Source organism: Trichomonas vaginalis, chromosome III (assembly GCF_026262505.1).
Source record: "Trichomonas vaginalis G3 chromosome III, whole genome shotgun sequence".
NCBI classification, from domain to species: domain Eukaryota; phylum Parabasalia; order Trichomonadida; family Trichomonadidae; genus Trichomonas; species Trichomonas vaginalis.
The window spans coordinates 8,702,857-8,726,985 of NC_067205.1; the positions used below are offsets into that span (position 1 = coordinate 8,702,857).

The window sequence follows — 24,129 nt, forward strand, 5'->3', positions numbered from 1 at the left end:
TATTGCCTTGCATAACGATTTTTGAACGTTTTGTTCGTCTAAGAAATCTAAGGAGAGGAAACAAATAGTTGTGTGAGCGCAATTAATTACTACTGGGATATTAGCATTAAAGTCCAATATTGGTGAATATGAAAATAACTCTTATATTATTTCAGAATGTTTGAGCTTAAGAGTAAATCACTTTCAAGTAATACAGACTATTTATAAAGGAATTGGATGCACAATAGCATTTTGTTATTTATGCCAGAAATGGAATGTAATTTTCTTATGGCAAACCCAAATTTTAGCTAAAAGTGACAGGAAAAAAAACGTTTAGTATTAAAAAAAAGACCGATGAGAGCTTCGTTCGAAATATAGAGGGAACTGAGAATGCGCAACCATTCTCAGGGAATATTGGATGCTATTCCCGTTCCCTCTGTATGGAAAATTGAGGTTTTCAAAGGGAGTTAAAATAATATCAAATTTATACTAATTTACTTCAAAATACAAAAGTATTTGACAGCTAAAATTAGTTACTTTAGCAAGCCTATCAATACCCTTTTACGATTATTGTTACTTTTTCGAAATAAAAGTAAAAACCAATTTATACTAATTTACTTCAAAATACAAAAGTATTTGACAGCTAAAATTAGTTACTTTAGCAAGCCTATCAATACCCTTTTACGATTATTGTTACTTTTTCGAAATAAAAGTAAAAACCAATTTATACTAATTTACTTCAAAATACAAAAGTATTTGACAGCTAAAATTAGTTACTTTAGCAAGCCTATCAATACCCTTTTACGATTATTGCTACTTTTTCGAAATAAAATAAATTTATTAGCAAAAACCTTTTTTTTCTTAGTAAAAATAAACGAAATTTTTTACCTTATGAACTTTTGATGGAAATATGCAAATTTAAAATAATAAAGAAAGCCGCGAGCAAAGCGATCGGCTTAGTTCGAAGATTTTGATTCAAATCTTTGCTGATCTGTAATTCGCGGAAGCCGCGAGCGAATCGAGCGGCTTAGGTCTAAGATTTTGATTCAAATCTTTGCTTATATTCCTTAAATTCTTTATGAAACTCGCAACAGTTCCATAAAAAATTTTAAATTCTAAACTGTCGAAATTACCGATCGGTAATCACACCCTTCACGGGTGTGTCACTTTTAGCTAAAATTACCCCTACTCATTTTCTTATGGAGTTTGCATGACCAATGGATTACTATTATATGTATTTATTGAATTGCGCAAAACTTGCTAAAAACTCAGAAAATTTAATAAAAAAATAACAAAAATAATCTTTAAGCGGAATAAGTAACAACATTTTCTCCATTACCATGAACCCATATGAAAGGTGGCATTGATTCGGAAACAACATCAATTGTTCCAAGCCAAACATTTGGATCTTGAGTGGCTCTTGGAATTGGCATCGAACAAAGAATCATTGAGCTCTGGGCACTTGTTTTGAAAATAAGATCTCTTAGCCTTAAAAATGTCTCTACTTTCTTCATTGTCATTTCATCGCAATTATTAATATTCAAAGCTTTCCATTTATCCATGCTTTCTTGGCTTGGCTTATCTTCAATACCATTCAGAACGATAACTTCTGCATTGATTCTGAACAAGTGCATAAGTTTGGTGATCTTCACTTGAATTTCATTAAGAGATTCTGTTCTTTCTGTTACAGAAAGTACTCTCAATGGACAATTCTTCCATGATTCCTGCATTTGAATCAAAAATCCAAGAAGTACTGTAAGACCACCATCATCTACAAGCCACCAAACATCAATTGGCCAAGTTTGTTCTAAACTCTGATCAACTGTTTCAAAGTTTCTTGCAAGACAAACACCAAGGTATGAATCGAAAGCTGAACCGACAAATTCGAAACTTTTCGGATTTTTCAGGAATTTTTGAGTTATGCTTGTACAAAGGACATTTGAAGTAATCTTTCCTACACCTGTTGATGATATAAGAGCAGGAATCTTCTCAATTCCAATTGTTCTCCAATTCTTGAATAAAACTGTTGCTGCAAAGAAATCAGGCTTAGTAATTTCCTGAGGATTATCAACACCATATGATGATAAGAACAATATTGATGATGAAACTTCTGCAGCATCATTAAATGGCAAAGCATTTTGTAATTGTTTCTTTTCAGTACCATCTCTTTCAATTAAGAACTCAAATATAGGTCTATAGTTCTTAACATGTGGTGCAAACTGATTAAGTTTGTCAATACGACTGATTGTATCAGAGAATAAAATTGATTGTGGATATTCTCCCCATTTGGAGTTAGAACTATCATGCCAATGGAAGTATCCGAAAATAATGCCAACAACAATAAAAGAAACCAAACAAATGATCCAATTGATCAAGAAAACTGATGCGAAGCACATAATTGCTCCAAGAACAGCAGTTATTGGATGATAATACTTCCAACTTGGTCTCCATGATGGTGCATGGGATAGTTTGCAAACTAAACTTGAAAATGAAACAATACCGTATGAAATTAAGAATAATGAGGAAATAACTGGACCAATTGCATTCAAATTCTTGAACACAAATGTACTAATAACAGTAAGGATGTATGCAAGTAAGAAACCCCATATTGGATCACCAGATTTCTTCTTTCCCCAAGCAAAGATGTCAAAAATTTTGGGCAAGATTTTATCTTTGCAAAGAGCCTGGAATGTTTTTGGAGCTCCAACCATTGCAGAAGAGACAGAGCTGAATGAGGCACAGAGCAAACCAATGTAAATAATCCACTTCCATGCACTAACTTCTGCCAAAAGTCCGTAATTATTTACAAGTGTACTTTGATCAGCTGCTGAAGCTAAGATTGTAGCAGTAATCAAGTAAACAACTGTTGTAGTAATGATAGCGAGTAATGTTCCCAAAGGAATTGCGTGATTTGGATCTTTAAGATCTCCAGATATGTTTGCACCTGCCATAATACCAGTGCATGCAGGGAAATAGACAGCAAATATAGTAAAGAATGATTCTCCTTTCTGGTATTTAGGATATAGGTTAGCTTTGATGTTCGATACTTTCCATGATGGTGTTTTTGGTATAGCAAAGCCGATGAATACCAGTACAACTGATATTATGATCACAATGAAAAGACACCATTGCATTACTGACTCGAAAGCCAATGAAATGCAAATTAAAATAAATGCGAACGTGGCTAGAGCGATGCCTATGATCTCTATATCCCATTTTCCATCTGTTGTAATAGGATGCGGCAGAATCATTTCGAGTGTTTCCTCGAAACCGAAGACATTTAATATGACGGTAAATAAAGTTGCCAAAGAAAAGACAACACCAATGGTACCACCAAAATCAGGGCCTAATGATCTTGATATACAATAGTAAACGCCGCCACCTTTGATTGTACCATTTGTTACTATAGCAGACAATGACAAAGTTGTGAAAATATCAGCAAGAGCGGAAACAATGATCATTACGTATGTGAGTAATAATCCACAGTTTCCAACGACCCAGCCAAGACGTAGATAATAAACAACTGATATGATATTGAGAACGCATCTAAGATAAACTCCATCAAACCAACCAAAGTTAGCACCTTTCTTAGATTTTGTAACAGGCATAAGATTGTTATCAACTGAATCTGCGTTTGTTCTGATATCTACGGGCGAAGCTCTCTTGATTCCAAAGCTTCTATAAAATACAGTCGCTGGAATGTTTTCATATGTATCAATAGCTGATGGTACTGCTGGACTTTCTAATTCCATGGCTTTTCCATCATCATGCTGGTCTTCCATGATATTTTATTTAATGATAGTCCTTTCAGAGGACCATTCAATTTTATAAAACAAAATCTTTATAAAAAAACGCGTGATAATAATTTAATTAATTTTCTCAAATGATGAAGTTTAACGATATTTCAATAATTGAGGAGGATGATCGATGAGAGCTAACAAAAATTTGAATTCAATGCTGATGTTACATGATGAGAGTAAAATTTTTGATGGAAAATAATCCAAATACTAATTCCCAATTAATTTTTTTTAATTTTATAGATTTCCTTCAATTTAAGGGAGTAAAAGTGGCATTGATCGTCAATTTTGTCACACAAATTTTTGAATAATCAGATTTCCAGGCGAATAATTCACACTTCAGGTTTGGTTGTATACAAAAGAATCATTTTCGGTATTTTTATCAAAAATGGGGCTAGATTCAAAAAATATCAATTTTATTGTCATTATGACACAGGCTTATATAAATTATAAAACGGGAAATCAGATCTATCCAAATACCAACATTATTACTTTAATTTGATATCCTTAAAAGATTCATAATTTCGATATTTTGTTTTCGTATATATCTGAATCATCCCATAATTCAGATGATTAACAATGGATATGTCCGTAATGTATCAGCACTTTCATGAAGCTCTTGATTCAAAATATTTATATGTTTTAAATTTTTAATTATTAAACGACTTATTATTATTAAATTATTAGCACCGAATAACTTTGGAACACATGTCCATCAAATGTTAACAATAAAAACGGATTCAAGGCTAAATTTTATGGATCCGGTAAAAACATTGGTTTTTATTAATCAATTCAATGAAGATTATATCTTATAAGATGAGTAGATCAATAACACGCAATATTAACCATTAAACCTCATTCTTTTTGAATCAATTTCCATTTCAAATCGTGATTTTAGCACTTTAATGCAAAATTGTTGCATGCTAAGTTCGGTCAACGATAGAAATTGAGTGGAAATTAATCGTCGAGGAAGTACGATTATGTAAAGTAAAAAATGTTGTGGGATTTTTAATATTATATATTATTTTATAATAAAAAATTTTTTGAGTCATTTTAAGAAGCACATATAATTTTTTGAATTTAAAAATTAAAGTAGTGTCAAACGAATTTATCACTTAATTTAATACTCAGATTTCTTAAAATTAATGAAAAAAGTGTTTTCTGAGAACTTTTGAGAATGGTTTTCAAATTCCATTATTGAAAATATATAGGTATTGTATGAAATTCAAACTCTATATTTATTAAAATTCTAAATTTTTAATAAAATAACTTTTCAGAGGAATATGATTTTGAATGGTTGATTAATAAGTATAAAAATGTCTACGATTTTAAGGAGGGAATTGTTCCTTATGAGGTATACATCATAACTATATACCTCATAAGGAACAATTCCCTCTAGATAGCTGGGAAACTTTCTCTGAATAACTTATCATTTGGAGAAAGTTTCCCAGCTATCTATTAGAAACTAAAGGCTGTGAGGCACTAATATATAATCAGTGCCTCATAGCCTTTAGTTTCTTATTAAAAACGAGAAAACTTGTTCGAAATGATAAACAATTTCGAACAAGTTTTCTCGTTTTAAGGAGGGAATTGTTCCTTATGAGGTATACATCATAACTATATACCTCATAAGGAACAATTCCCTCTTGATATCCTGGATATTTTTGAATATATTTTTTTAATTAAAGTTCTCAAAAGTATTATCAAAAGTGATTTTTTAAAAATATCTCCAATTAATTAACTAATTAAAAGTATTATATTTTTAAAATTAAATAGTTTTTCAATTTTTTTGAAGGAATTGAGATACTTCCCACGACAATAAAATTGAGAGGTTTACATTATGACTGATCTTAGCATGCAACAAAATAAGATATATAGTAATGAAGTCATATTTATATATAAACAACGAACAAGAACAATAGCAATTTAAACTTTTGTCACTTTTTATAATGTAAAGCTTTACAACATTTTTAATTTCCTTGCTTTATTTGACTTCTTCAGTCCAATTTAGCGCCAAATTAATAACTGATGATTAGGCATCAATTGGGTCTCAATATTTTAGCAGCAACGACTTTACATCTTTTTCAAAAATTTTAGAATTTCGAATTCAAAGATTTTACGTTTTTATTTCATATTAAATTCCTCAACAGCAGTTAGATAGGTAGTTTTCATAGAGTCCAAAAAAATAAATATTATTTTTCGAATTTCATCAAAAAAGCTTGTGAACCACTGAATTCTAGGACCATTACGATTAATAATTTTTGATTTATTTTTAATTTCCTATTTCGATATAAATTTTTTGAAAAAAACTGAAATGAAGTTAGTTTCACACGGTTGATTACTCGTAATTAAAAACAATCAGTTGAAAGTAATATGAAATACGGCAAAATGATAAATCTTGAGTTTTTGATTTCCCTTTGTAAATCCTGAGCCGAAGAATGATCGATATAACATATAGAATGTGAAAAAACATATGTGATAATATCGCGATATAATTCTTATTTTTTTATAAAATAATTACCCTATTACTTAAAAAAACCAGAGCGCTATTTGCAATAGTACTTTCATAAGATTTGGTATAACAATTAAGACTTACTGAAGTGAGTGATTTAGGTCTTTCGCATATAAATCCCTATAAAATATATATAACTTGAAGAATATACTAAACAAGGAATACATTCATCAGGATATATAATACCCAACACAATATTTAGCATAAAATCTAATTTACGCAATAATTTTCCAAACAATAGAAAATAATTGCTTTAATCATGTTATCTAATAACTAATTTACAATAATATGAAATGGGGTAGTCAGAAATCAGTGAATTCTTGTTGCTCTATCAGTTTCATAAATATGACTTCTTTCAAAAATCCAACTTTTCGTAATCATAAAGAGACTTATTTATCTACAATATTTTTCATTTTCAAATTAACATTCAATTTCTTTTAAAAAGTTGTCAATAAAAAAAAGTCAGAAATGATGTTTAGTTTTATGCCATTATTAATATGAATATAACGTTGTTTTCAAATTTTCAAATTTTCAATACAATTGAAAATAATCAGAATGAAAAGAGGGAGGAAACCACGACCAATTCCAACTTCTGTCATTAACAAGAAGAAGGAAAAGGAGAGAATAGAAGAATTATATTATGCAGAGAGAAAACGACTTTATGCCGGAGAAGAAGAATTTATGAACACTTATCACCCATTCGAAGAATCTAAAAAAGGCTGCGGGAAGAAATCATCGCCATTACAGAAAGCAATCATTTTCTGCATGAAACAAAATAACGGGGCCGCTACAGAAGAACAATTGCTAGAATTTGTACGTAATAAGTGGGATATTATCATGAAATACACTCCACGAGGTTTTTCGATGGAACCATCATTACGCGTTATTCGTCTAAATCTCGTTGTGCGAAAAAAAGCTCGACATCTTTTTTTGAAAGATCCAAAAAACAAGGATTTATGGATGCTTAACTCAAACTTGCGAAAGATACCTGTCAAAAGAACCCTATTCAAAAGTTCTGCTGAAGAAATCCCTGAAGAAAATATCGAAAATTTAGCATCTGATTCTGGAAATTATAGCGACTCAGAACCAGACTCTATGTATGGAAGTTATATCATGAATCACGATACATTTGAAAGACATGTTGAAGACTTTATGAGATCAATTCAAACTAGCGTTAAAATCGAAGAAATTGCAAATTCATTATCTAAATATAAAGAAAAACAGGGTTTATTCCAATGTTTGCCCTTCGAAAGAAGAATTAGAGCTTGTCTAGTAGTCCTCAAAAGCGAAGGACGTGTATTTTTCGATGAATTAACGAATACTTGGAGCAATCAGAAACCACCCACAAAAATTGAGAAGCCGTCAGAAAATCGTTATCTTCTGACGGACGTAAAAATCCAAAATCTAACTATTGATGAGCTATATGAAATGGTTAAGAATAAATGTTTTGTAAAGTAATAATTGTTTTTTCTCAATTTTCACAATTTTCAAAGAAATATCTTTTCTGTCATTTTACTAAATTAATTTCATTTAAATATCATTAATCGTACACACTAATATAATACAATTCATATAAATAATTAATTCAAAAAAAATTGTAATTTGACTATTTCAATATCATAAACACATTTCTATTGTTATAAAAGTCTTAAGTGCTTGTGATCAGACAAATCTGTTTTTCAATAAGACATCTTAGAAAAAAAAATTGTAATTTGACTATTTCAATATCATAAATGTTGCATGCTAAGTTCGGTCAACGATAGAAATTGAGTGGAAATTAATCGTCGAGGAAGTACGATTATGTAAAGTAAAAAAATGTTGTGGGATTTTTAATATTATATATTATTTTATAATAAAATTTTTTTGAGTCATTTTAAGAAGCACATATAATTTTTTGAATTTAAAAATTAAAGTAGTGTCAAACGAATTTATCACTTAATTTAATACTCAGATTTCTTAAAATTAATGAAAAAAAGGTTTTCTGAGAACTTTTGAGAATGGTTTTTAAATTCCATTATTGAAAATATATAGGTATTGTATGAATTCAAACTCTATATTTATTAAAATTCTAATTTTTAATAAAATAACTTTTCAGAGGAATATGATTTTGAATGGTTGATTAATAAGTATAAAAGTCTACGATTTTAAGGAGGGAATTGTTCCTTAAGGTATACATCATAACTATATACTCATAAGGAACAATTCCCTCTAGATAGCTGGGAAACTTTCTCTGAATAACTTATCATTTGGAGAAAGTTTCCCAGCTATCTATTAGAAACTAAAGGCTGTGAGGCACTATATATAATCAGTGCCTCATAGCCTTTAGTTTCTTATTAAAAACGAGAAACTTGTTCGAAATGATAAACAATTTCGAACAAGTTTTCTCGTTTTAAGGAGGGAATTGTTCCTTATGAGGTATACATCATAACTATATACTCATAAGGAACAATTCCTCTTGATATCCTGGATATTTTTGAATATATTTTTTTAATTAAAGTTCTCAAAGTATTATCAAAAGTGATTTTTTAAAAATATCTCCAATTAATTAACTAATTAAAGTATTATATTTTTAAAATTAAATAGTTTTTCAATTTTTTTGAAGGAATTGAGATACTTCCCACGACAATAAAATTGAGAGGTTTACATTATGACTGATCTTAGCATGCAACATAAACACATTTCTATTGTTATAAAAGTCTTAAGTGCTTGTGATCAGACAAATCTGTTTTTCAATAAGACATCTTAGAAAAAAAAATTGTAATTTGACTATTTCAATATCATAACATTTCTATTGTTATAAAAGTCTTAAGTGCTTGTGATCAGACAAATCTGTTTTTCAATAAGACATCTTAGAAAAAAAAATTGTAATTTGACTATTTCAATATCATAAACACATTTCTATTGTTATAAAAGTCTTAAGTGCTTGTGATCAGACAAATCTGTTTTTCAATAAGACATCTTAGAAAAAAAATTGTAATTTGACTATTTCAATATCATAAACACATTTCTATTGTTATAAAAGTCTTAAGTGCTTGTGATCAGACAAATCTGTTTTTCAATAAGACATCTTAGAAACAAACTTACTTAATTTTTGTTTATTCTATCATTCCCTTACTAAATAAATCTTTAACTTTCCTTCTAGTTATATTTATCCATTCATCATCAATTTATGTTTTTTAACTTTTTTTCATATATATTTTTTCTGAATACCTACTGTAATATATTTTTCATTTATTATTTATTCAATTGCTTTTCAATTTTTTTCAAAACCTTATTCAAATTTATTTTATCATTATATATTTTTATATTATAAATTATTTAATTATTAAAACATGTTATTACGTTTTAATTTTTACTTTTTCATTTTTATACCCTTTTCAATTTTTTCTCAAATTTTCAATGCTTCTCAAATATTTCCATTCAAATATATCTTTACTAAAAATTTCTTTTTAAAAATCACAAATTCACTTATATTCTTATACGAATCAATCTGTATCATATTACCAAACTTCACAAACACATCTAACTATTCAAATCATTTCAAATTTAAAATCATATAAATTAATATTATGAATATCCTGTTCTTTTTCCGAATACCCTTTATTCCCACATTTCAATATATCTCTAAGTATGCAATAGTACCGATAAAACATTAATATCCCTGATATTTATAAAAATGTAATATCTGATCTTTTGATGATTATCGGTATCATATATGTTTATTAGTATTACCATATCTATTATTACATACACTAACAGTATATGACATTTACACTTTTATTAAACCAAAATTCAAAAGAATCTTTTTGCAATTTCGTCCAATATGAAATTAAATCCAATGAAACATACACAACATTCTCCGATATCTTCTGTAGTTGCATATTATATATTCAAACGATTTTTAAATAATGTTTCTATCAAATGTGTAGTGATTCCGTCCCGATTAAAAATTGAATACTTTTATCCCGATTTCCCGATCAATTCCGATGCCGCCTGGACACACAGAATTAGAGATCTCCAATAAGCATATTAAATAGATCAAATTTGAATTATGTCAATTAATTTACTCTTGACCCAATTTTATTTTTGATTTTTTTCAATGTAGTTTCGTGCGTATTATATTGAATGCCCAGTTTCTGATCCTAAATCAATTTATCCATTTGCTGTCTAATTGAATACAAATCGATGATTGAATTATTAATCAATAAGATTTATATATTAAACTAAGAAATATCATATGAAAAAGATCCTTATGCCTTATATACCACCATTCTTGCATTGAATCGCCAAGACAATCACCTCAATGTGAGTTACAAAAAAAATCCTTCAAACAATTTATTGAAATTGTGAGTGGTTATAACCGTTTTTTAATCCTCCTGCTGATTATAAATTGCTTTTTTAATGTTAACAAGAAGTTTTCTAATATTTTCTATACAAACTTATTTTTTTTAAAAAAAGTGCCGTGTGGCAAATTTGTCCTGTTCCCAAACTTAATTTCTTTGATCGAAAAATGACTAGGAAAAATAACTTTCACTTTATGACACTTTTTGCCAGAAAATACACTATGTATAAAACATCTACGATAATTTTATTTTTGAGGTACTAATCAAAATTTGAAAGTAATCTTGAATTTTGAATTTCAAGGTTAGGAAATCATTATGGAGCAATTTTTCGTTTATTATTATCTTAATGATGATCATATTTAGTATTATTATGGCTCTAATTCGAAAAATACGAATTTAAATTATTAAGGAATTAATCATGGGACATTTAATTAACTAGGCATTCATTTCTAATTGTTCAAATAAATTGAATTTTACAACCATTTGAAAGGCAAACCCAAATTTTAGCTAAAAGTGACAGGGAAAAAAAGTTTAGTATTAAAAAAAGACCGATGAGAGCTTCGTTCGAAATATAGAGGGAACTGAGAATGCGCAACCATTCTCAGGGAATATTGGATGCTATTCCCGTTCCCTCTGTATGGAAAATTGAGGTTTTCAAAGGGAGTTAAAATAATATCAAATTTATACTAATTTACTTCAAAATACAAAAGTATTTGACAGCTAAAATTAGTTACTTTAGCAAGCCTATCAATACCCTTTTACGATTATTGTTACTTTTTCGAAATAAAAGTAAAAACAAATTTATACTAATTTACTTCAAAATACAAAAGTATTTGACAGCTAAAATTAGTTACTTTAGCAAGCCTATCAATACCCTTTTACGATTATTGCTACTTTTTCGAAATAAAATAAATTTATTATCAAAAACCTTTTTTTTCTTAGTAAAAATAAAAATGTTATTTTATATCAAGTTTTTATTCATAAATTTTTATAATGTTGCATGCTAAGTTCGGTCAACGATAGAAATTGAGTGGAAATTAATCGTCGAGGAAGTACGATTATGTAAAGTAAAAAAATGTTGTGGGATTTTTAATATTATATATTATTTTATAATAAAATTTTTTTGAGTCATTTTAAGAAGCACATATAATTTTTTGAATTTAAAAATTAAAGTAGTGTCAAACGAATTTATCACTTAATTTAATACTCAGATTTCTTAAAATAATGAAAAAAAGGTTTTGAGAACTTTTGAGAATGGTTTCAAATTCCATTATTGAAATATATAGGTATTGTATGAAATTCAAACTCTATATTTTAAAATTCTAAAATTTTTAAAAATAACTTTTCAGAGGAATATGATTTTGAATGGTTGATTAATAAGTATAAAAATGTCTACGATTTTAAGGAGGAATTGTTCCTTATGAGGTATACATCTAACTATATACCTCATAAGGAACAATTCCCTCTAGATGCTGGGAAACTTTCTCTGAATAACTTATCATTTGGAGAAAGTTCCCAGCTATCTATTAAAAAATAAAGCTGTGAGGCACTAATATATCAGTGCCTCATAGCCTTTAGTTTCTTATTAAAAACGAGAAAACTTGTTCGAAATGATAAACAATTTCGAACAAGTTTTCTCGTTTTAAGGAGGGAATTGTTCTTATGAGGTATACATCATAACTATATACCTCATAAGGAACAATTCCCTCTTGATATCCTGGATATTTTTGAATATATTTTTTTAATTAAAGTTCTCAAAAGTATTATCAAAAGTGATTTTTTAAAAATATCTCCAATTAATTAACTAATTAAAAGTATTATATTTTTAAAATTAAATAGTTTTTCAATTTTTTTGAAGGAATTGAGATACTTCCCACGACAATAAAATTGAGAGGTTTACATTATGACTGATCTTAGCATGCAACAATAATGTTGTATAAATTTGAAGGTCGAAATCTGTAATAATTTTATCTTGAAAAGACTTGGCATTCTCAACAATGAATTGAGGGGTATTGCATCCAAATTCTGTAATTTGCATGAGAATACTAAGCTTGATTTCCATTGGGATACTTAATTTCGAAAAATACTGGGTCATTCGTTTTTGAACCTTTGCTGCCTTGACAACTTTATCAAGTAGGTCATCTAAACCCAATTGAAGCGTATTTAAGTTTGCTGATGAGTTAACTATTAACAATTTAATTTTATCAGTGAGCATTATACATTTTTCTGTATCCAGTCTGATTGTAGACTTTTTTGGCTTTTTTTCAGATGGCAACGGATTTGGAATTTTGTCTCTGAGCCTTATATCTTGAGAAATTCTGTAATAAAATGAAGGAACGATAAAATCGATTAATTTCATCACAAATCGATCAAATCTCATGAAAATTGTTCCGCCAAAATAGTAATATTTAATTTTTTTGTTAATCGATTCTGAAATGTTATTTGTGAGAGCTAAATTTTCATCTCTTTCAGCGGCTGTCCATCTTTCTTGGTTTGATATCCATTGATTTTGTATGTATTTTGAAAATTCTGGGAATTTTTCGGCTATTTCCAGAATTTTTTTGAACGTTGGTTCAATCCATTCTTTCTTGCCATTTCTGCCGTATGCAAGATAGTTCATTTTTGTATCTAATATCAATTTGTCTGAACTCTCAAATGCATAATCTTTCAAATTTTTCTGAACGCCCTCATTACATGAACTGCACACCAATGAAGGATAACTTCTGGAAAAGAGTTGATAATCGCATTTTCGATTTCTTGTGCACAATCTGACATAAAATATTTTGGTTTTACTTTTGCCCAGTTAAAAAATGCCTTGAGACAGAATGCAATATTTTCTGAAGTGTTTGGATAAACGACAAATTGAAAAATTGGGAATGCATGTGTATTTGGAAATTTGGCTGATATCATGTAAAACAACATTTTAAATTCAAGTAATGAATGGGTTGCATCAATAAAATGCTCTTTCACAATTTTGATTATGTCCAGAAATTTGAAAGAAGCATAATAAAAGATTAATTTCTTTGGTTTGTTGTAATTATCGACATCGAAATAAATTAAATCTTTTGGTGACTCTTGTTCTTTGATACCCTTAAATAATTGAGTTGACTTGAATTGATTATCATCGTACTTTTGAATACCTTTGATCTTTTTATTTCCTTTTTCCTGAATTGTTTTCATTTGATCTGAAGATGCATTCAAAAAAGATGGCCTGTTAAGTGGATCATCCAGATCAAGTTTTTTGTCGCATTCAATTTGAGCCATTTTCGGATCACCCCCTGTTTTATAAAATTAATAAGTACCCGACGATAGCATTGTGATAATGTGTGGTATTTCTTTGTCTCATCTTTGATTTGATTGGGATTATGTGTTCCATTATATTCTGTTAGGATATATTCTTCATCATCCTTTAGAAATGAGATACATGCTTCACATTTATCTGCACTGCACCTGAATTTTAATTTTGTTCCCCCTAAATTTGGATTTTTTTTAATTGATATGGACAACCTGCATGGCATTCGTTATCAATGACAGCTTTCATAGCATCTATATAAGATAGCCTTTCTTTAAGTTCGCATGGTGCATCGATATGCATCAAAAAAATGAAATGAAATTTCAATATCAAAAAAAGCACAAAATTTGAAAAAATTCACAAATCTCAGTTTCTGAAAGAAAATGGCCTCTTAAACTTTGTGCATATATTCATCTATAAGACACATTGTATCCATATATTATTTAGCCAACACAACTTATCTGGTATCGAGAAAATTCAAAAAAAGCACAAAATTTGAAAAAATTCACAAATCTCGGTTTCTGAAAGAAAATGGCCTCTTAAACTTTGTGCATATATTCATCTATAAGACACATTGTATCCATATATTATTTAGCCAACACAACTTATCTGGTATCGAGAAAATTCAAAAAAAGCACAAAATTTGAAAATTGCTCGGTTCTACATTCAAAATAAATTTCATTAATTTTTACGTACATATTAAGGTACTTATCTTCTACATATATAATCTTCATTAGATATATACATGATAAATAAAATTCATAAAACATTAAAAATCAAAAAATTAGATGAACCTTGGCAATTAAACTTTATTAAATAATAGTTGTTTATAAATTATATTATATTATCATTTAATATTATTTTGATAATGAAGATTTTATTTTGCAATAATATAAACGAAATTTTTTACCTTATGAACTTTTGATGGAATAAGGGTTTCGTTTTGCTAAAATTGTCACTTTTATAGCATATTTGTTTTTGGATGTTTTGCGAAACCAAAAAAAAACTATGATATACAATGTGTGTGTAAAGAAAATACTTTATTTACTAGTTAAAAAATCATTTGGTATTGATCAAGTTATTTTTTCTGGATAAGATATTATATGGATAATTGGATAGAAAATACAATTATATAATCTTGTACCTGGTTTAATTAAGCTAATTGTCATCAGAAACTTGTAATTTTTATGAATTTCAGATTTTCTTTTCATTACTGCTTTTCTTAATAGGTCAAGTTCTTATTTACGTTATAAAGTATGATATTTACAAATATCAAGTTATCATGTTTTTTGAGAAATTATGAGAAACAAACAAAAATGAAAAAGATAGGAATAGCAATGAATAGTGATGTGGGTATAGAAAATGTAAGAGATATGAATGCAAAGCAATCAGTATTTAGGACATTGACCATAGATTTCGAAAAAAAATGCTGCATATTGAGCGAAAACTATGATTATATTATAAGGCTGTCATTTAAAGCATAATGAAACTATTCCCTTTTCATTTTAATCGAATAAGATAGTAAAGATTTTTGAATTAGCTAGAAACTGATGAGATGTTTTCACAAATCAGATTTTTAATCTCTATAATGCATAATTCACTCAATATCTCAATTTTGATATTGCGAGATATTTTTGCTATCGGTTTCGCAATTTTGACACAATAGCAAGAGGGTTCTATATGCATTATTATCAACGTAGAATCTGAATATCATATCAGAAAATGTCGCAAATCTGACATTTACCCGACCAAATAGCAAAAATAATTGAATACTTTTCGCAAAAACTTTTAAAATCGATAAAATATGAAATATAGATATTAAAGAGACTTTTTATATAATATTCATAAAGATTTTCCAAAAATATGATACTGCAAAATTAAAAAAGTGACGTCTTGAGTGGAGTTAAAGGTCGAAATTGCTAGCTAAATGTTTTTTAGCGAAATTGCGTATTGTACGTTTTTTTCGCAAAACGAAACCCTTAAATAATGTCATTTCACACAAGATAAAAAAGACAAATATAGTAGTTTCGTGATGTATTAACTTAGATTCTTTTGAGATAATTTGAAATATTTAGTTTTAGATCACAAGTATTTGACATTTAAAAATAGAAGTGCAGACTAATTTACTTTTATATAAAATAACCCCTTAAAAAATCTAAATTGAATTTTTTTAGCGAAATTGCGTATTGTACGTTTTTTTCGCAAAACGAAACCCTTAGATGGAAATATGCAAATTTAAAATAATAAAGAAAGCCGCGAGCGAAGCGATCGGCTTAGTTCGAAGATTTTGATTCAAATCTTTGCTGATCTGTAATTCGCGGAAGCCGCGAGCGAATCGAGCGGCTTAGGTCTAAGATTTTGATTCAAATCTTTGCTTATATTCCTTAAATTCTTTATGAAACTCGCAACAGTTCCATAAAAAATTTTAAATTCTAAACTGTCGAAATTACCGATCGGTAATCACACCCTTCACGGGCGTGTCACTTTTAGCTAAAATTACTCCCATTTGAAATAATTTTATATATTGCATCATAATTAATCTTATCAGACTCATACATATCTCTCAATTCAATAAAGTATTAATGCATCAATATTTGAACATACTTACATATAACATTCAGACACATTGATTGAATTTGATTTTTTCATTAAAATGATTAAATCATCAAACTCGAATTACAAAATGTTGATTGATATGATTACATATGATATAGAATTTAATGCAATATAATAACCAAATGCGATCATATTGAATAATAAAAGAAATCAAACAAAGATATGGTCATACTTTACACAAAAATAAATAAACAATTCAACATTCTAGATATTTTCAACTTTTTCTTGAACAATATTGTGCAATGAAGACTTTTCGGTAACCATCGATTCAGTTTGGCCTGTAATAAAGTTTGCACTATTAGAATCAGTCTTTTGACGAGTTTCCTTTTCGTCATTTGATTCTACTTTGTTTTCTGGCGCTGGAGGCTTTTCTGTTTCATTATTTTCTTCCTTTTTATCTTGTGGCTGTTGTTTAGGCTGTTCTGGCGCTTCGTTCTTAGTTTCTGACGATTGCGAATTATGTTCTTCTGATGAATCGTCTTCGCTATGTTTTTCAGATGGCAAAACAACCATTTCTTGAGATTCATCTGGTTTATCAGTAATAATGCATACTTTATCCCCATCGTTTTTCTCAATTGTTTCAATTCTGATGTTTTCTGGCTGTTCCTTGTTAGATCGCGATGAAGAACTTGATGAAGATGATGATACGCGATTCGATGTTGAAGGAGGTGACATCACTGTTTCAGATTCAGTATCGACACGATTAGGACGTTTTCCTTGTGCTGATTCTACCTTATATATCTCTTCATCATGGAGAGCAGCAAGCTTTGTAGTTGTTTTTCTCTTCGGAAATAGTGGAATATCATCTAATACAGCAAGACCTCCAGCAGTACCTGGTCTTCTTGCATTTTCTATTAATCTGTCATGAACTGTCATGTTTTTGATAAGTTTTTCTCGATAAATTGCATTATTTCGCTTCATTAAACGTAATCTTGGAGGTACATCTGGTGTTGTCATGTCAATACCGCCTTTTGCTGTGCGTACAAAGTTCAAATGTTGCCTATACTTAAACTCTTTCTCTTTCATATCAAGAAATCTATTAGCGGCAGGCCTATCACGTACAGACATTGAACTTAAATAAATTTTTTTCCTTTATAAACGTATACAAAAAGTGAGAATTCTTCAAAAAAATCTGACAAGTTTTAATTCTATTCCTATCGTAGTTTCGATAATCGTTTTTCATTCAATAAAACATTAAATTAAACAAATACAAATATGAAGAATTAATCAATTTTTAAATTTTTTTAATGAACATAGGATTTTTTTTTTCTTACTTCTGATTTCGCTTTATTTTCATGTCTGATTCCGAAAGCAATAAGTCTGATACAGCTCCGGAAGAGACAAACAACAGCGATTCAGAAGGTCAATATTACTCTGATGCATCTGCTTCAAGTACTTCAAAATCAAATCAAAATGAAGATTCAGAGGAAAATGAAGAGCAATCATCAGATCATTACTATCAATCATATTCAGAGAAAAACTCAGATAATTCTTCAGGAGGAGAAGAGCAAAATGAGGAACAAAATGAAGAAAATGATGAAGAAGTATCCGATTCAGATGAAAGAGAATATTCAGAAGAAGAGGAAGAAACAGAAAAGAAAACATATAAACGTCGCAAATTAATGAGATCGAAGTTTTGCAAAAATTTCAGTTTTCCTCCAACAGATTACGACAAAACGATCAAGATAAAAAGCAAGTTTGATGAACACCAATCATTAATGATCGCGTCTATCGTAAATAAATGGAGAAATGGCTTATGTTCTTTATTTTATAGCGAAAATTCAAAATTTAGAAACAAAGTAATTGTAGGATCCATCATTGCTTTACACAAGAACCACAAGAACGTTCCTCCTTCCTTGATAGTTTGCTCACAAAAGGAAGCAGCGAAATTAAGTCGAATGATACACAAATATTCGAAGCTTATCATCTCAGTTAGCTCGAAAAATAAGTTCTCTCGCGATTTGTCGGACTGGGTGACCGAAGATCTTCAAAAAGCTGATGATTTCAACGTTTTTATTTGTACAAAGAAGTTTTTCAAGAAAAAACTCAAATATTTACCACACGAAGTTGCATGGTCGACGGTTGTGGTCACAAAAGTCGGCTCAAAAACGAAAGATACCAAGAAATTTTGCAAAATTTTTGAAAAAATTTCTCATTTTAGTTGCATTTTATGCTCTTCCGACCTTTCAAACATGAAGGAACAAGACATAAAGAACATATTCTCATTAATGAAGATAAAAGTACCAAGTTCTTTTACAGATCAACATATTTATATTTCATTGTCAAGTTCTTTCGTTAATTCCACGGATACTGACCTCCCAAAACTACTAGGATCGATAGAAGGTACCAAAAACCCTTCAGTCAATCCTTATTACGATGCTTCTGAAACAAATATTTTATGTCCTATGTCAGAATACGAATTTTCAGTTTATATCCATCTATTGAACAAATCCAAGGAATTACTGATCTCCGGGAAGTACGATGCCGCTGATTTACACGACATTGCGTCAGATTTACTTTCCGCATGCCACCATCCGATCATTGTTGATGGCGTTAAGGCGGGCAACTACATACTATCAATACCAACTAATAACCATTCAGCGAAGATGATTGTTTTGGCAAATTTAATCAAATCAAAAGAATACGCAGGAGAAAGGATCGTTATCATTACAGAAGACGCGGATTCATCTGTACTGGTGAAATTCGGATTGGAATCTTATGGAATTAAAACAATTGTTAAAGGAAAAATTAATAAAAAAATTCCTTGGGAAAAAATACGAGATTGGCAGCAAACAACGAACATGCCGATCGTTATAGACGAAAGCAACTACAAAGATGCTGTTACGACCATTACTCCAACTGTTTTAATTTCATATGATTCTTATTGCAGCCTTCTTATGTTCAGATCGAAGAAGAAATGGACTGGATTGAAGAGAATCAGACTCCTCACTGCATATGCCACTGATTTCGCGTTCCAATCCCAAATTCTTCAATATACAAATTTGACAATCGAAAAAATTTTGGATGAAGACACTCCAAAGTTCAGAAGATTGAATGCAATACTCAGATATTGCACTGCACATCTCCCAGACATCAAAATTTGCTCAAATGATCTGAAATCTCCTATAACTACCGAACAAATCATTCTTGAGTCGGCAAAAATGGAATATCCGAAATTGGATGGAGATTTTTCAAACAACAAAGAGTTTTGGAAGCAAATTTTCACAATTAAACCTTATTCTAAGATTTTGAAGACTCCGAAGGTACCAATGACCAAGTATAAGGGTCGTGTAGAGCTTAGAGATGATAGTTTCGGTTCAGATTCGAAGAGAAAAGAAAAATCTTCAGATGAAAGGCAAAATGACTCAGAATCAGAGACAGAACATGAGACACGTAGTAAGAAAAAGAAGGAATCCGAGCAAATTGAAGATACTTATGGCTCTAAAAACAAAGATGGCTTTTGGAACGTTCATAACGTAAAAGAAGCTGTTTTTCATGCGATGAACTTCGGAATGCGTGATTTTGATAAGGTAAACATAACCAGATATAAACGAGAAATCCAACAAATCGTCCAATTTTGTTATTACAAGCTCAGATCGACCGGAAAAGTTCCTGCCGCTTGTAAGTATATCCAAGAGCTTCCAGGCATGAAGTCAATCCCTATTTCTCCCGAAATAGTCAAAGAAGTTGAGAAAATGATCGGAAATCGACAAATGGTTTACAGTTTTGAACTGGCGTCATGTGTCAAGGACATCGTGGAGAGCAAGTTCACCATATACAAGAAGCCTTCCCAGACACCTTTACCGCCTACTTCTAATTGGTCGTACGAAGATGACATAAAATTGATAAAAACCGTTTACGATAAAGGTGTAATAAATTTCGGACGAGATTCGGAATATAAAGGCTCTTATGATATCAAGACATATATGGTTAGACTTGTTTTATTTATTTACAGAAGAATCAAAAAATCGTATTTGGGAGAAATCGGTGTCAAAGAGATGAGATCGATGTACAAAACATTAATCACCTATGGATATCCAAACCATCAGCTCTTTTTGAACGCAGTTGGAAATAATTACCTTGATTCGAAGCAATCCTTGCATTTCCTGCAGTCAATGCTCCGGTTTTGTACAGAAACAGACTTGAACAAGCGAAAGGAGATCGCAGCGGCCTTCCCAGAGCGATTTCAGAAATATCAGGTCACATTAGTCAAACAAAGGCTCTCAGACTTCGAAAGAATCCGTAATCTTTCGAAAGATATCGCTGGAACATGCGCAGAGGACTGGGAATTCTTCAGAGCTTTAGATAAGCATGGATTCTCAAATTCCTACGTATCTCCAACGCTTATAATCTGCTTGAATGACAATCTAAGCGAGATAAAGCTCAGACAGAGGCTCAAATCCGAACTTTTGGCGAATAATCATTCCGGTAAGATATTATTCGAATACAATGGCCAGAATTTGGAGCGATTGCTTCCGATCAGGCTAAGCGCGATGATTATGCTTGAAAATCTCGGAAAACTTACTGATTATTGCGATGATATTGCTTGTTTCTTCGACGGATACAGGGTAAGCGTAATCTGTCCAAGTCTTCTTTCATTTGAGAAGCTCGTCTTCGTTACTTGCAGGGTAGAGATCCGCGAAATGAAGCCGAAGTTCATTATCGAGTGTCTCGAAGATAAAAAGAGGTTCTTTTTTGAGGGGGATACACCAGATTCATGTTGGGAGATGTACAGATCCGAAATCGAGATGAAACAAGAGACGTCGTGTCCTCAATTCGATGGATACGAAATGTTTGGTTTCACAACACCAAATTACCACAAAATTGTGAATTGCGTGTTGAAAGAAGACAAATGCAAAAGCTACATAAGAAGAACATTCAAGGATTTGAACTACAAGTTCTCGCGAGAGAGAATTCAAATTGGTCATTACGCCAGTGTTGAAAAAGTTGTTGAGAAAAAGAAAATTAACCCTGGAGATGCAAAATTTGACTTTTCTTACTTAACAAGAGGAGAAGAAGAGAGTTCAATGGTTGTTCTCTCGAACCAGTCTAGCTGCTTCAATGCTCTGATTGATCTTTATTCATTTGATGATGAACTTCATGTATATTAGATTTTTTTTGTTTTTATTATTTTTATTATTAAAATATTTACTTTTTATAAGCGATCATTTTTAATTCAATTTTGATACAATCAAAAGAAAAAAATTAAGATAAAAATAAAGTGAAAATAAATACTTGAAAAATATTACTTCTACAGAAATAAATTTGCATGCACGAAATCCTTTGTTTGTTTAAAACTGGGAGGCTAAAAAGAAGAGTTATTCTGGCTTTACCATGATCACTATTGCCAACTCCATTTCCATCTATGAGTGGCATATTTTCATTTCCTGGTTTGGATAAAGCTGTTATATCTCCAAATGATGTAACACCTCCAATATAGCCAGAACCTCCACCTCCTTGGCCTCCACAACTACCTTTTATGGTGAAACCGCCAAAGAAACCTCCTCCACCACCTCCTGCAAACATCATTTCACTATACGAAGTAGCAGTCTGTCCTTGACCGCTTGAGGAATATCCAGTTGTTTGGGAAGCAGGTGTTCCTTGTACATTTTTTCCAACAGGTGGAGATGCGACTAATCCACCTCCATATGGATACGGTTGAAGATTAAAATATCCTGTATCAAATCCATTTCCTCCTGCGCCTCCAGCAACTATAATTCTATTTTTGGGATCAATTCCATTGATTCTAATATCACTTGCACCTCCCCCACCACCGCCAGTATCATCACTGCCATCACCAGAATACATTATACAGCTCCCTCCGCCATTATACCCTCCTAATGCAACTGATATTGTGGGATTCACACCATCTTGGCCTCTTCCACCAATAAAAACGGCAACATAAGTTTCCTTGTATAATGACATTGCACCAACGGAATAACCGCCTTTTCCTCTAGAAGGGCACCAAGCTCCATCATGATAGCTTCCACCACCTTGCGCACCCCAAACTTCAAGTTTATAAAGTCCAGGCGATAAAACTGCATTATAAAAAGTGCAATCATTATTAGAATCGCAAGGATACTGAAAAACAGTTGTATTTCCAACTGTTGTTGCTTTATTAGTGCCCTTATTTGTATTATTTAATACCCATTGATTCATGATATGTTATTATATTTAAAATTCACAGGTATTGGGTATTTAGTTCCAGTTCCCCGGACGATTATTTTCAATTCAATTCTGATGCATAAAAAACACTTTAAAATATATTAATTAAGCATTGGATTGCATCATAGTTAATTCTGTTCACTTGGTTTTATGATTAATCAAATATTTTTTCTGAAATCGAAATTTTATATGAATTTTAGTCATTTTCAGTTTTATTGTAATAAACAGAAATTCATCAAAAGTGACAGCTCTCAATTTTTTGACATTTGTAAATTCTAAATTGAATGAGAAAAACGAAATAATACTAAGCATAATACAATATTCTAGATTTAATTATAATTAGGAAAAAGTTAGTTTTGAGAGTACTTTTCATAGGCATATAGAATGAAATCTTCTGAAAAATAATATCACATAAACTCATATTATTTTCTAATATATAACTATTTTATATAAAAATCAAATTCAATGATCTTAAAAGCGAAGGATAAACCTCAAAATTTACGAATATAATGAGTAATATAATGCTTATCTTCATAAAAACCATATGAAATATCAATTTTTGCTTTACGCCTAATTTTTGACGACAATTAGCAAAAAATGTTAAATGTTAACACTCAGTCCATTTGAATATGAAAAATAAAATTGACTTTGATTAAATGTTTTTATTTATCATGCAATTCTTCTTGCGACCAAAGATTTGAATAAAAGTTCAAAAAATAAGATAGCTTAAAAAATAATACACGGTAGTGTTTACTAATAGATGAATAGTATATAAATTCTATTAAAATGGATTTGATCCAAAAAAATATATAAAATTTGATCATAAATAAAATCGTTTTAAATTACTTCTTCATTTAAATTATAACAATTATTTTTGGTTTTATATTTTTTTGGATCAAATCCATTTTAATAGAATTTATATACTATTCATCTATTAGTAAACACTACCGTATATTATTTTTTAAGCTATCTTTTTTTTTGAACTTTTATTCAAATCTTTGGTCGCAAGAAGAATTGCATGATAAATAAAAACATTTAATCAAAGTCAATTTTATTTTTCATATTCAAATGGACTGAGTGTTAACATTTAACATTTTTTGCTAATTGTCGTCAAAAATTAGGCGTAAAGCAAAAATTGATATTTCATATGGTTTTATGATAGATAAGCATTATATTCCCACTCATTATATTCGTAAATTTTGAGGTTTATCCTTCGCTTTTAAGATCATTGAATTTGATTTTTATATAAAATAGTTATATATTAGAAAATAATATGAGTTTATGTGATATTATTTTTCAGAAGATTTTGTGTTCTTCTTCAAAATTTTATTTTTTATTAAAAAGAATCTTTACAAAATATACATTTACTTTAATTAATATTTAAAAACGTGCTCTATCAAAAGTTCCAAAAATTCAATATTTTAG

At 29.9% G+C, this 24,129-nt stretch overlaps 6 protein-coding genes and 1 pseudogene across 7 annotated transcripts, besides 10 other annotated features; 2 read left to right on the top strand and 5 right to left on the bottom strand.

Annotated features, from left to right (window-relative positions):
* Positions 1 to 269: 269 nt before the first annotated feature.
* Positions 270 to 1,170: a mobile genetic element.
* A 57-nt stretch (positions 1,171 to 1,227) lies between these two features.
* TVAGG3_0666570 lies at positions 1,228 to 3,840 on the bottom strand (the record flags this gene model as incomplete). The annotated part of the gene is made up of 1 exon (XM_001317883.1): positions 1,284 to 3,761. The coding sequence occupies one exon, from the start codon at positions 3,759 to 3,761 to the stop codon at positions 1,284 to 1,286; it is 2,478 nt and encodes an 825-aa protein (XP_001317918.1).
* A 1,908-nt stretch (positions 3,841 to 5,748) lies between these two features.
* TVAGG3_0666580 (uncharacterized protein) lies at positions 5,749 to 7,824 on the top strand (the record flags this gene model as incomplete). Its single annotated transcript, XM_001317884.1, has 1 exon — positions 6,844 to 7,746. One exon carries the CDS (start codon positions 6,844 to 6,846, stop codon positions 7,744 to 7,746), a length of 903 nt encoding a protein of 300 aa, XP_001317919.1.
* A 51-nt stretch (positions 7,825 to 7,875) lies between these two features.
* Positions 7,876 to 8,022: a mobile genetic element.
* A 934-nt stretch (positions 8,023 to 8,956) lies between these two features.
* Positions 8,957 to 9,379: a mobile genetic element.
* An 841-nt stretch (positions 9,380 to 10,220) lies between these two features.
* Positions 10,221 to 10,291: a mobile genetic element.
* A 438-nt stretch (positions 10,292 to 10,729) lies between these two features.
* Positions 10,730 to 10,774: a mobile genetic element.
* Positions 10,775 to 11,120: 346 nt separating this feature from the next.
* Positions 11,121 to 11,633: a mobile genetic element.
* A 404-nt stretch (positions 11,634 to 12,037) lies between these two features.
* Positions 12,038 to 12,155: a mobile genetic element.
* Positions 12,156 to 12,474: 319 nt separating this feature from the next.
* On the bottom strand, positions 12,475 to 13,251 carry TVAGG3_0666650 (uncharacterized protein; the record flags this gene model as incomplete). The annotated part of the gene is made up of 1 exon (XM_001317885.1): positions 12,475 to 13,251. The coding sequence occupies one exon, from the start codon at positions 13,249 to 13,251 to the stop codon at positions 12,475 to 12,477; it is 777 nt and encodes a 258-aa protein (XP_001317920.1).
* Positions 12,558 to 14,853: a mobile genetic element.
* TVAGG3_0666670 lies at positions 13,299 to 14,149 on the bottom strand (annotated as a pseudogene). The gene has a single exon. A coding segment is annotated over exon 1 (851 nt).
* Positions 14,854 to 16,138: 1,285 nt separating the features above from the next.
* Positions 16,139 to 16,426: a mobile genetic element.
* A 261-nt stretch (positions 16,427 to 16,687) lies between these two features.
* TVAGG3_0666690 (uncharacterized protein) lies at positions 16,688 to 17,660 on the bottom strand (the record flags this gene model as incomplete). The annotated part of the gene is made up of 1 exon (XM_001317886.2): positions 16,744 to 17,607. The coding sequence occupies one exon, from the start codon at positions 17,605 to 17,607 to the stop codon at positions 16,744 to 16,746; it is 864 nt and encodes a 287-aa protein (XP_001317921.1).
* A 141-nt stretch (positions 17,661 to 17,801) lies between these two features.
* Positions 17,802 to 21,698, top strand: TVAGG3_0666700 (helicase protein; the record flags this gene model as incomplete). The annotated part of the gene is made up of 1 exon (XM_001317887.1): positions 17,835 to 21,650. One exon carries the CDS (start codon positions 17,835 to 17,837, stop codon positions 21,648 to 21,650), a length of 3,816 nt encoding a protein of 1,271 aa, XP_001317922.1.
* Positions 21,699 to 21,744: 46 nt separating this feature from the next.
* TVAGG3_0666710 (glycine-rich protein family) lies at positions 21,745 to 22,698 on the bottom strand (the record flags this gene model as incomplete). The annotated part of the gene is made up of 1 exon (XM_001317888.1): positions 21,745 to 22,698. One exon carries the CDS (start codon positions 22,696 to 22,698, stop codon positions 21,745 to 21,747), a length of 954 nt encoding a protein of 317 aa, XP_001317923.1.
* A 224-nt stretch (positions 22,699 to 22,922) lies between these two features.
* Positions 22,923 to 22,959: a mobile genetic element.
* The last annotated feature ends 1,170 nt before the right edge of the window (positions 22,960 to 24,129 follow it).